Here is a 12,980-nt window from a genome sequence, read left to right as displayed (position 1 = left end):
TATATATATTTATATATATATATATGTATATATATATATGATATAAATAATATATAAATATACGCATATATGTACATACCTACATCGATATGGATACGTACATGCATATGGATACATCTATATGGATACATACATGCATATATATGGATACATATATATGCATGTATATGGATACATACATGCATATATGGGTACAGGACATCGAAAAAACGTAAAACACAATGAGAAACGAAAGCATAAAAACGAAAACATAGAAAACGAACTTTTTTCGAACAGCGAAAAAAACAAACAAACAGAGAAACGAAACATGCAATATAAAGAGTATGCCCCTTCGTCAGTTGTCCCTGTTTCATCTACTCCGCGTTTCGAAGACAAGGATATGTATGTAGGTATGTATGTATGTGTGTATGTATGTATGTATGTATGTACTATGTATGTATGCTTTATATTAATAGATTGTTAGGTTAATGACCTGTGAGATGAGTTGCTCCTCAGTTGCCATCCGACGGCATGGACCTGCGTCTCCAGGTGCTCAGCCGCAAGCCTACCGACTTCTCGGTGTTGCTTTTGGCCCCTACCACCGATTCATATTCGTTTAGAATGGTGCTGGTCGTCACTACTTCAGAGGTGTCTGACACCATGACGTAAGCCGACACTCCTTTCCCATGACCCAGTTCGAATGGGATGTCCCTTAACTATTTCAGGTTCAGCAGTAATGACTCGAGATCCGGTACGTACAGAAGAGATACGTACTGATAGACCGAGCGTACGATGCGAAACGGTTCCAATTGGTGGTGATTTACTTTGGTTACTGAGCAGTTACCTCTGCGAATTGCAGCGATCCAACCTTAAAAAGCAGGTTTGAACCCGGCCAATTTCCGAAAGCCTCCCAGATAACTATGGTCGTCCCTATCGAATGCTTCAGGTTAATTCAAATTGATCAGAGCGCCCGCGTAGCCAGCTTTCGTCTGAGCCCTTGTTATGATGTATCCTATAAGGTGGAGATTGTTGTGGATGGACCTGTTCGGAGTCGCACACATTTGCGCTTCTCCGAGCAGGTTACCGACGACAAGCGCTAACCTTTTCATTAACATCTTGGCCAAAATCTTAAACTGGGGCGAATTTTCTTGCGGCATCCTGAGGTAGGACGCCGACATGGGAGTCCTTCATCAGAAGCGTCAGCACACCCCGGTTTACAACACTAAACATTTTCCCATTCTACTGCCAATTACTTTAGACGTCTGACAAGAAGTGGTGAAGCAAATCTTGAATGAACTCGTAGAATTCATAAGGTAGACGATCCAAGCTGCGTGATTTGCATCTTGTGTAACCACTCATCGTCTTCTGTATTTCAGTGGTCGTTATCAGCTTTTCGCAGAATCTTGCATCCGCTGACGAAAGCCGCGGCAGGCTGTTCAGTTACGAACTAAAGTCCGCAACCGCCGCCGACCTATCGCCCTCCTCTAGCAGTTAGACGAAAAGCTGCAGGAAAATCGCTCAAATCTGTTCGAAAACGTGTAGCAAGCGCCCATACCCGTTTGTGAAAAATTTGATCATGGTTTTGTTATTAGGTCGTGTATTCACCGTTTGGGTCCATCGGAAGGCTTTAGTTCCTTTGTGTTAGACCGCAAGAGCCTTAGCTATAACAACGCAGTCTTCGTGTTTCGCCTCAAAGAAATGGTCAAAGGCCATTCTCGCCGCTAGCACGTCTGTCGTAATACTTTTACTTACCACTTCTTCTAGGTTGCTCACTAGTTCTATTTGTTTCTATTGCTAATTCTTTGCAATTTTATTAATTAGACCACATGCTAGCAATTTTTATTGGAAGGGAGTTGTCGATACTATCGACTCCAGTATTTGACTGGTACTTTGTTTTATCCAACCTGGAAAGTTAAACTGCAAACTTGGTTCCGGCAAGGCTAAAATTTCTTTCCGACGCTCTAATAATTCTGCTTGAAACGGGCAGTCGGTTCGGTAAAAGATGCTCTGACCGTCATCGACCTGCCCCTTCATAGTTGCAAGCTCATTAGGATATCGCGATCCAGTTAATGCATGCTTTCGTTATCCTACGTTAACTCTCTGGAAACTTGCTTATCACCTTGATTTCTAGTGTGCCCGATACAATATCAGTGACGTAGCCCACATATGCAGACATAGCTCTCTTCTATTCCACTTGTAGCGGCGTGCACTTCAGTGTTTCCATCCTCTGCAACAAAGGGTCTAGCATCAAAACGTACTGAAAGCGACGAAAGTAGTGCTCGACACGAAAGGGTCCGTTAAGTGGTTGTTTAGTTTTAGTGCCAAACAAATGTCTTTACGCATTGTAACGATCCAGTTGGTAGCAGAGCATTATTATCGATCAGACCAACGTCAAACTTGATTAAGCAAATCTATGATCAAAGGCATTCCATTCGTGACCACCCCGAGTTTTGGGTGGACGTTATACGTTTGGTCAAATATTTATTATCTAATATGTCACTTTTTTAAAGGCGGATTAGTTTGAGGGACATAAGGCTGCTATTTCTAGCTGGTCGAGTATTCACGTAGAGTAATGGCTATCGCTTGCTGAAGATCGAATGAAATATTATTCATATTGGTGTACAACAGTATTGTGGCTAATTCATTTTAAAACCATCTGCGGCTCCTCTCGACAGACCCTTTTTCTTAACGTTTGAGAACGTCAGGCGATGAGATTTCCACGTTGGCGCCTCGAGATACAATATGATACAATATCAACAGAGTTATGTCCTTACGTTTACCAATTCGTTTTGCAAGATTCCTGATGTGAAATCGTGTGTTGAAACAGATATTGTTGTATTTCGGGATTTTAAAACTCTCCATTCCCTGGGGTGATCGTATTGAGTGGAAGAGAACTAAATGTACTGAACTTGTGGAGTTATTCCGAAACATTTGACGGGTAGCAAAATGCGATCCCATTGAGGTGAGATGCAAAAAGTTTACTGACAAGTACTTTTGTCGATCTGGGTACGCTGGGTACGCTAGAGGCCAGTAAGGGGCCGAGTCATCAAATTGGCTAGGGAGGCGGTAGAGGTTCCATCAAAGTGGTTGTGGATTAGAAAATTTGAGCTTCCGAGCGATAAGTGTTAACTAAGATAGTGCATGCTGGGGCTTGAGCAATCATGGCTGGATCGCCTTGGTGACGGGGAAAATGTGTGACGTCTGTTTGTTGAAAACTCCAAAGCGCTCAATGACCTCCAGGAAAATATCACATGATATTAAACTGCATCACAAGAGATATACCGAAAAAACTAGGAATTCATTTTGACAAATAATCCGTTTATGTCCAATACACACGCATATAAATGAATATACATACGTGAATTATGCATACATCCACATAATTGTGCATATATAAACTTCACTTTAAATTTACAACGGACGTCTCTCGGATATCGAGTCACATTCTCTTTCATACTAAATGCCAATATTTTACATTTTCTCATTAATTTAAAGTAAAATGTAATTGTTAGAAGGCAAAATCGTTGTTCAAAAGCCATAAAGCCTGAAACTTTAGAACTCATCGTAATCTGCATTTACTATCAACTCTTTATTTTATTTTTGTTTTAATTTTCTTTTATACAACGCGGTCACGGCCTGTTGTATACATTTTTAAAATTTAATTTGAAAAAAGTAAGAGTTGTCTCCCGTAATTGATACATTCAAGGGAGATAACTCATAATGTATGCGTAAGAAATAACCAGATCTCGTGTCATTCATTTATATAGCAGCGTAGAAAATATTTCTTGTGCTCGGCAAGATGGTAGAATCGTTAGCATGCCGGAAAAAATGCTTATCGGCATTTCATCCGTATTCACATTCTGAGTTCAAATTCCACCGTAGTCGACTTCGCTTTTCATCCCTTACCAGGGTCGATTAAATAAGTACTAGCTGAGTACCCGGCTCGATGTAATGGACTTGCCCCCTCTCCCCAAATTGCTGGCCTTGTGTAAAAAAAATGAAACTAATATTCCGTGTCGCAATTTTGCTGCGGTTATGTCTACTTTCTTTCTTCTTGTTTTCATAAAATGAAGTACCATGGCTGAGTCACGAAACAGATGCTTCCGGGTTCGACTCCCACTCGCAAAACATAAGACATCCTTCCAGATTATATCATTATATGAGCATCACTACACGTGTGATAATAGTATATAGGGCACAATAACGCAGTCTATGCAGCTGTAACAAGGGTACTACATAAAATAAAAACAATAGGTTTATCAATATAAACCATAGGGTTATCTAGTACCTTTCAGTAGAGTTTTCTCTGTTAGCAAGGAGTGTCTTCATCCTGGCTCCCGCACTAAGCCATAAGTAATCAACCAATTCGATGTAGATACGAGGGGAATAGATGCGTAGAGTCACATACATAGACACTTTCCTCGACCCCTCAACCTCGACTCAGCGGTATATTCGGAGAGGGATGCACCATCATTCATTTGGTTTACACTACAGCTGGGTAGACTGGACTAACGTGAAATGAAGGACAAAATACTGTACGGAACAACCTTTTTATGATGAGCTGAACGTCCTAACCAATAGGCTAAGTGGTTTCCCACTCATGGGATATTGGTGTTGATTCTCTTTTCTTTCCTCACTCTCCCTTCTGTCTTTGAGAATCGGCTCTCACCAGCAAGATGGTGTCTTGTAGAACAGAAAAAATACTCAAAGGAAGTTAACAGATAAACACCTCTGAAGACACCTGTGAAAATTTCGTAATGAGCCGCAGTGTGCATTGTACTTGTCATAAATGTCATCAGTGATCGGTCGTTAGCTTGATGGTGTTATACAGAAAGGAATTGTAAAATACTTATTTTATCGATCTTGGAAGAATAAAAGGCTAAATTAACTTCAGCGAATTTTGCCAGAAGAAGTAAGTTAGCAACATTTTAGAAACAAGGGTTTTAAGAGTAAGAGGTTCGTCAATATCATTAACCCCATTACTTGACAGGTACTTTATTTCGTCGTCCCCAAAAGGATAAAAAGTGAAAGTTGACCGCGGTGGGATCTGAACGCAGAACATGAATTACCAAAACAAAAATAAAATGATTATTTCTAACTGAGAAAAAACCGGACACATGGAAGGAGGAAGGGGGCGGGATCAGCTGATTATATCGCGCTCCTTTGATTGGAACTTAAAGCGATGAGCTGGTAGAATCGTGACCGCTCCGAGTAAAACGCTTCGCAGTATTTCGACGGACCTTACCTTTCGGGGTAGATAATATAAGTACCCGTTGAGTACTGGAGTCGATGTAATCTATTAGAGCCCCTCTTCCAAAATTTCTGACTTTGTGCTTATAGCAGAACACGTCATTTGATTGGTACTTTATTTATCGATCTTAAAATAAAGAAAGGCAAAGTTAATTCCTTCGGGATTTGAACTCAGAATGTGAAATGCCAAAAATAATTAATACGATGAAAAACGTTATTTAGCAACTTAGTTTTGCTCTTTTATTATTGTTTTGTTTCAGTTTCTTTCCTTTATTCATCCGTTTTTAATTTGTGTAAAGACTGATTCCTTCTAATCTCAAGTAAACAATGTATTCCATTACACTGACAAACTTATTCTGCTGTTTCCGGTACTCTGATGTTTTTTCTGAACCTTCTAAGTCATAAAACACAGCACAGAGTATCCGTCCCACTGCTGTAGGTGTTATTTTGTTTCCTATGTGTCTACAAACTCTGCAGAGAACAAGGAAAAAATAATTAGTATAGTTTACATGGCAAACGTAGCAGAGAGGAATATAATGAAACATTACATTTTGCATTTTAGCATTGTATGTTTACTGTCTTGTTTACAGGTTCGAACGTGCTTTTAGCAAATTCGAACTGGTATTAATAATGAAACAATGCAGTCTAATGAAACAAGCGATCTGTTTCGGTAATTAGTGAAAACAGAACGTTCGCAAAGTGGAGTAAAATTAGTTTGTTGTTGTGGAGAGAAGATTAACGTTTCCTCCGAAACAACCTTTCCCGTAGTTGTGCCTCGGACCGAAAGGGGTTTTTACCCTTAAAAAAAAATAGATGGTGAAATAAACGTTAGAGATGCTGTCCCCACGTAGAAACTGCGGAAGCTACTCACATGTTTTGCAAGCCCTTCTAAATCTATTGCAATACTGGAAACCCTTCCGTATCGCCCTCAGGTATCTCAGGATCACAAGCGTTTCGCCCTTTAGCCTGTACGCTTTGTCTGAGTGGGGCAGCAAGGACTGAACTAGTGTTCACCTATGGAAGGCTTCCACTTGCTGTACCCTATCAACCATAACCACCATGAACTAGTTTCAGCTGCCACGACTATCTCCTTGATGGCTTTCCCCAATCGTCTGGGTTCCTGACTCATCTTCTGCAGGAAATAGCGCATCTTTACTACAACTGTTGCCACAAACGTTTATATTTATTAGTAGTTTTGCCAAAAATCGTTTATATTTACCGTATTTTAACGTGTATAATGAACCCCTATTTTTTTTTTGGGGGGGGGGGCTAAACATTTGTAAAAAGGCTTTGTAAGAGATCCATGTATAAGAAACATATTTTTAAAACCTAAATTTTGACAAAAAAAAGGGTTCTTTATACACGTTAAAATACGGGACTAGTAGTGTGGCCAGAGACATTCATATTTTGGAGCAGAGTTATTAGAAATATTTATATTTACTAGTATTACAACCAGAAATGTTTATATCGATTAGTAGTGTTGCCAGGAATGTTTATATTTACTAGTAGTGCAGCTGGAAACGATTATATTTACAAATAGTGTAGCCAGAAATGCTTCTATGTATTAATAGTACTGTCATAGATGCATATATTTACAAATGACGCTGCCAGAAATGCTTATATTTATAAGCAGTTGAACGGAAATATCTGTGTTTTCTAGAAGTGATGTCTAAAGTGTTAAAATAATTTATTCCAGTTTGGCAACATTTAGGAATAGATTAGGGAGCTTTCAGGTTAAGAATTTGTTATAAGTTTTATTGTTGTCGTTGTTGCTATTGTTGTTGTTGTTGCTATTGTTGTTGTTGTTGTGGTAGTCGATTAACACAGTTGTACTTTGATTAAACATACTTACAATCAAATTCATTCTACCTACGATCATCATGTCTTAAGGGTACATAAAATTACATTATCCCAGCGTGTAATTTCTTGCTTAAAAGGTGCGGTGTGAAGAATTTTAAGACGATAAAGTGTAATTTAAGGGAGATTTAGCTGCTATTTCTAGCATATTGAGCAGTCGTAGTGAGGCTTGCTCGCTGAAGCAGTCCCTACACTGCGACCATGCAGCCTTAATGTCATCATAGTGCGTTTAACGTGAGACTAGAGTATCTAGTACAACATTTCCTAATTTAACATGGCAGGGAGTGATTTAGAATGGTGACTAGGCAGAATCTGTCTATTTTTTCCATCATAAATCTTTCTTTCATTAGTAACTGGAAGAAATGGAACAGGTAGCTTACTTAACGAAATGATCCAAAAGACAGAATAAAACGCGACGTTCTTCCATGGGTAATTGGCAAATCAGTGACCTGAGGGCTATCTCTTTTCTAGTTTCATTGTATATATCTGTAATAATAATAATAATAATAATAATAATAATAATAATGTGTTGAGAGGAATTCTTTGGGGGTTTGAATAATTCACCTTTGGAAACATGGGTGTTTTGTTCAACATCCTTAAACAAACCTTATTTAGGGACCTTTTGAACAGGATGGGCTACTCGACCTGAAGAAAATTCTAACTAGGCCCCACCTGCGAGGTCATGCGCTGTTTATCTTGATATGAGATCACCATGTCGCGCACATATGGTTGTGATGCATGTGCCTGGTGTACCCTTATCAGACGGGTAGTCATGATGGGTATAATGGGCTTCGTATATTTTACCCCTGTGTCACTTTGATGGCATGCACTGCTCTCTCACTCACTCACTAATAATAATAATAATAATAATAATAATAATAATAATAATAATAATAATAATGGAGGGAATGTTACTATCGTATGAGATTTTGGGATACATACAGACAGGCAAATAGATGCTAACAGATCAGACATCGTCATCAAAGACCTAAAGTAAAGAACATGCCTGCTAATTGACGTTACAGTAACTACGGATAGAAACATCTCAACAAAGGAATTTGAAAAACTGTCGAAAGATAAGGACCTTGAGATTGAGATATCTTGGACGTGGCAATTAAAAATCAAAACCATCCCTGATGTTGTAGGTGCCCCGGGAATGATAAAAAAAAAGGTACTGAAAAGTTTTTCGACTAGATCCCTGGGATACTAACAATCAATGTGACTCAGAAAATTGTGTCGATATTAACCACCGACATTCTCAGGAAGTTTCTCTATATTTAATATATACGTGCCTGAGGTTTCTGGTTGAGACTCCGTCAAAAGATAAAATAAAATGCAAGCCAATTGGAAAATGATAACTATAATAATAATAATAACCTTTCTACTAACGGCACAAAGCCTGAATTTTAGGGGAGGGGACTAGTCGATCACATCGATGCCAGTACTCAACTGTACCTAGTTTATCGACTCCAAAAGGATAAAAGGTAAAGTCGACCTCGGCGGAATTTGAACTCAGAACGTAAAGATGGACGAAATGCCGCAAAGCATTTTGCCCAGCTCGCTGCCTTAACAATAATAATCCTTTCTACTAAAGGCACAGAGCCTGAAAGTTGGTGGGAGGGGACTAGTCAATTACATCCACTCTAGTGTTTCACTGTTACTTGATTTATTTACCCCAAAAGAATGAAAGGCAAAGTCGACCGCGTCGGCTATTCAACTCAGAAATGTCGCTAAGCATTTTCCCCGGCGTGCTAACGATTCTGCCAACTCGCCGACTCAATATCAATCATAATGATGAATTCTTTTATTGGTTACAAGGACCCACGAGATCGGGGAAACAAGATAAAGGCAAAAATCCAAAAGAAAAACATATTAGTGGGGAATTTATATTAGTTAAAAGCGGGGAAATAACTAAACAATAAAGACAGCAAATGATAAATAGCAATAACACAACAGAACAATAAAATAAAACGAAATTTCCACTAAATGGAATGATATGACCACAAGATTACATATACATACCAAAAAGCAAGTGCCTGCATGAGTTCTTGGTGTCAGCTTACAAATTCATTGTTAATTAGGGGCCCATTTATCCATGCTTATTTTTGTTACTGTCATCCATAAATTACACAAGGGGTTAGCACTTCTCTCTCTTTACTCATACATTCCTCCTAAATGATATTGTAAAAATTGATAAGACCTTAGCCGGGGAGAAAAAGCTTTGTCATAAACCTTTCAACAGTATCAACGATACAATTCCCTTTGTCATAGCAATCAGAGAGCGGTAGACGACTCGCTCTTTCTTGCTAAAAAAGACGATTGGTCTATCTTTCCAAGAGATCGGCTGAAAGGCGAATCCGTTTCAAATAACCTGATAAACGGTACTCAACATAAACAAAAAACAGCCATTGAACGAATGAGTACCGACGGCAGTTACGTTAACCTGCGCGCATTTTAAACAGATTCGAACAGACAAATCCATCCCAGCCGTTAGAGCAGAGCCACCTGAATGAATTTTGTCTGTAACACATCACAACAGAAAATTCTTCACGTGACGTTTTCTTTAAAGTTTCTTGCATATTTTCAGCGTTCTAAACATGACGGTAAAATTATTTTCATTCTTTTCATAATAGCATCAATATTTTATCAGTTATATCGAAACAATTTTTTTTTCTGTCGTGTAACACTGTGTTGAAATTACACTAATTTCAAGGTTCTGCTTTTGTTTAGAACTTTCCAGAATAAAAAAAAAATGGTAGACTTCACTGATGCTAAAATATTCATACAGACAATAAACCGCATAACAATAGGCTACTATTGATAGAACTGTTCGAGTAAACGCAAGAAAACATGTTTGCATATTTATGAAACTCATGAAGTCGTTTTTTTTTTGTTCTAGTATATAAGAGCAGTATTTTACAAATATTCAAGTAAGCTATTTTTTGAAAATTGTAAGAGTTGTACAAAAAGAAAATTAATAAAGAATCACGAAGTCTTTCAATATTTAGCTTGTGTCACATTTATTTCCTTTGACTGCAATGCATTCATTTTGATATTTGATGTTTCAAATAATATAATGATAGCTTCGAGACACTGCAGGCTACCAGTTGATTGCTTCTGTTGTGTGTTGACATTTCACTGGCTTAAAGTAAGTCAAATGTGTTGTTTCACAAAGTACCAAATATGGTGTCGATTATGAAGAATTTTTCGGCAATCCCATTCGAGACCGGGACTAACCAGGGTTCATTATGTCATCTGTGGTAGTTACAAATTTACATTAGAAGGATGGAAAATTGGGAAATGCATGCCGTTTGATATTCCGAGAAGCTGGCAAGAACCGACAGACCATCAAAACGACTGCTATTTTTGTATGTTGGACGTGTCTAATTATAAAGGATCATAAGGTAGGACGAAGTTGTCCTGTCCATTCATCCCATATTCAATTGCATTATTGCCACATGGCGAACACCTGCCCGTTCCAGTTTCTCCAGCTTTAGAACGAGCTTTTAAATGAAGCTGTCATTGAAATGTTGGATCATGAAAATTCTTATATCTCCTTGTTCTTCGAATCATACAGATGGCAGCTCCGACTGCTTGTTCATGTTGCTCGATTTTCTGAGTTAGACCCTATTCTTTTCACTGAGGACCCGGCTGAGTTGACGGCGCGTGTTGGTCGACAGCATTCCACATGGTCACGGCAGATGAGGAAGTATCACGTGGACTGACTGGGATTCTTCTGCTCGATACGTTTCCCAGGAGGACTTGGGAATATACCTACGAATGGCAAATGCAGTAACTCATTGTCACATTTATTTCCTTTGACTACAATGCGTTCATTTTAATATTTGATGTTTCAAATAATATAATGAGAGCTTCGACACACTGCAAGCTACCAGTCGATTGCTTCTGTTGTGTGTTGACATTTCACTGGCTTAAAGTAAGTCAAATGTGTTGTTTCACAAAGTACCAAATATGGTGTCGATTATGAAGAGTTTTTCAGCAATCTCATTCGACCCCACCATATTCTTCCTCTTTTACGTCTCCCTGCCACGAATTGTTTCCATGGTCTCTCCTCGTGTGGGTAGATTGTTGAAATCTCTGGAGGAGAGACGTCACAGATGGAAAGAGTAACAGCATGACCGTATTGGTCTGATTTGTTTGTGTGAGTTTTTGTACGTTGTGTTGTTCGTCCACTATTTTTGGAGGGATGGCGTTGGAAGGATGGTAGTGCTGCCATGAAGGTGCTTCTGGCTGAAGATTTTTTCGAGGTATCCAAAGCATCTTGTAGTACTTCATGTCCATGACTGTGACACACCCTTCTAGCGCATCGGAAACCACTACTTACCAGATGTTCAATTCGGATTGCACATCCAACACCATCACCTTTCTTTTCACCTTCCAAAATACATCGAAATGAGAGTCAATTTCTCACGTTTGAGCATGGCCGTGAGGCGAATTTTATCTCTATTTTGTCCCATATCGCCTGGCAAAAATAACGAAGTCTTCATCACCTGAAATCACTCCTAGGCATTGTCTTCTTAAGTGTGTGCAGCCCTTTCCACTCACCAGATCTTAAGCCACACAAATCAGCGTTTTACCATTCACCTGGCCATTTATCCCAAGGCTCACGGGAAACGCTTAAAGCAACATTTCCATCGCCTCTCTAAACGAGACGAGTCTTTTGGTTCATAGCAGATTTGTTTGTATCTCTTGTAGAAGAACCTGGATCTGCTCAACTGCTATTGTGGCTCTTGCTCAATATCCAGCGTTCTTCTGCAATCTTCTTGCAGCCTTGATTATGCTGAAGCTGGAGGTACCACCTTTTACAGTGGTTTGATAGCGGTGGTTTCGTTTGCGTGTTGGATATGTGTTAGATGTAGTTATGGAGTTTTGGCTCGTTTCGGTTTCACCATACACGCCTACGCGCACACACAGACGCATGCATACATCCACGTATATACACACGTATACACGCATTTTTTCCCTCTCTGTCTGTCCGTCCGTGTGTCTGTCTATCTATCTATCTATCTATCTATCTATCTATCTATCTATCTATCTATCTGTCTGTCTGTCTGTCTGTCTGTCTGTCTGTCTTATTTCTTTATTGTCCATAAGGGGTTAAACATAGAGGGTACAAACAAGGACAGACAAAGGGATTAAGTCGATTACATCGACCCCAGTGCGTAACTGGTACTTAATTTATCGACCTCGAACCGATGAAAGGCAAAGTCGACCTCGGCGGAATTTGAACTCAGAACGTAACGGCAGACAAAATACGGCTAAGCATTTCGCCCGGCGTGCTAACGTTTCTGCCAGCTCGCAGCCTGTCTGTCTATCTATCTATCTATCTATCTATCTATCTATCTATCTATCTATCTATCTATCTATCTATCTCTCTATCTATGTAAGCAACTCACCACCATACACCACATTACAACATTAACTACACGACGAAACAGTCACCAGCCATCACCCCATCCTATCAACAATACGCCAGTCTCAGTACTGCTACAACATTTCGATCAACCGATATCATATAAATATAGAGATAAGCTACATCAATAACCGCAGTCTGAAGAACTGAGAGCGACTGAGATGCTTCGATTTGTCTGGTTACCCGAAGAAATATTTTACTCTATACTGAGTATTGAGATCTATTTTGCTTCGCAGTGTGCATACGCAGTATTCAAACCATGTAGACATATACGCTATATGCATACACAACACACACACGCGCGCACGCACACACACACACACACACACACACACACACACACACACACACACACACACACATTATGTGATGACTTGATCGATCAGACCACTGGATGTTTATATCGCCGGTCACAATACGGTTTGCGTCGTTTTAGCTTTCGAATGATGCCACGCCTCTG

General features: G+C 39.4%; 1 protein-coding gene across 1 annotated transcript in view; it reads right to left on the bottom strand.

The window, feature by feature from the left end:
- Window positions 1-5,455: 5,455 nt before the first annotated feature.
- Window positions 5,456-12,980, bottom strand: part of LOC106877763 (breakpoint cluster region protein) — a 29,293-nt gene continuing 21,768 nt past the window's right edge. Inside the window, exons 14-15 of the mRNA XM_014926772.2 lie at window positions 7,467-7,572; window positions 5,456-5,700 (exon numbers count right to left, since the gene is read on the bottom strand). Coding sequence (XP_014782258.1) covers window positions 5,514-5,700; window positions 7,467-7,572 — 293 coding nt within the window. The 3' untranslated portion in view covers window positions 5,456-5,513. The remainder of the gene's footprint in view (window positions 5,701-7,466; window positions 7,573-12,980) is intronic.

The sequence above is a fragment of the Octopus bimaculoides genome, chromosome 6 (assembly GCF_001194135.2).
Source record: "Octopus bimaculoides isolate UCB-OBI-ISO-001 chromosome 6, ASM119413v2, whole genome shotgun sequence".
NCBI classification, from domain to species: Eukaryota; Metazoa; Mollusca; class Cephalopoda; order Octopoda; family Octopodidae; genus Octopus; species Octopus bimaculoides.
The sequence above is the reverse complement of the archived record's forward strand: the minus strand, read 5'-3'. Positions and strand labels throughout refer to the sequence as shown.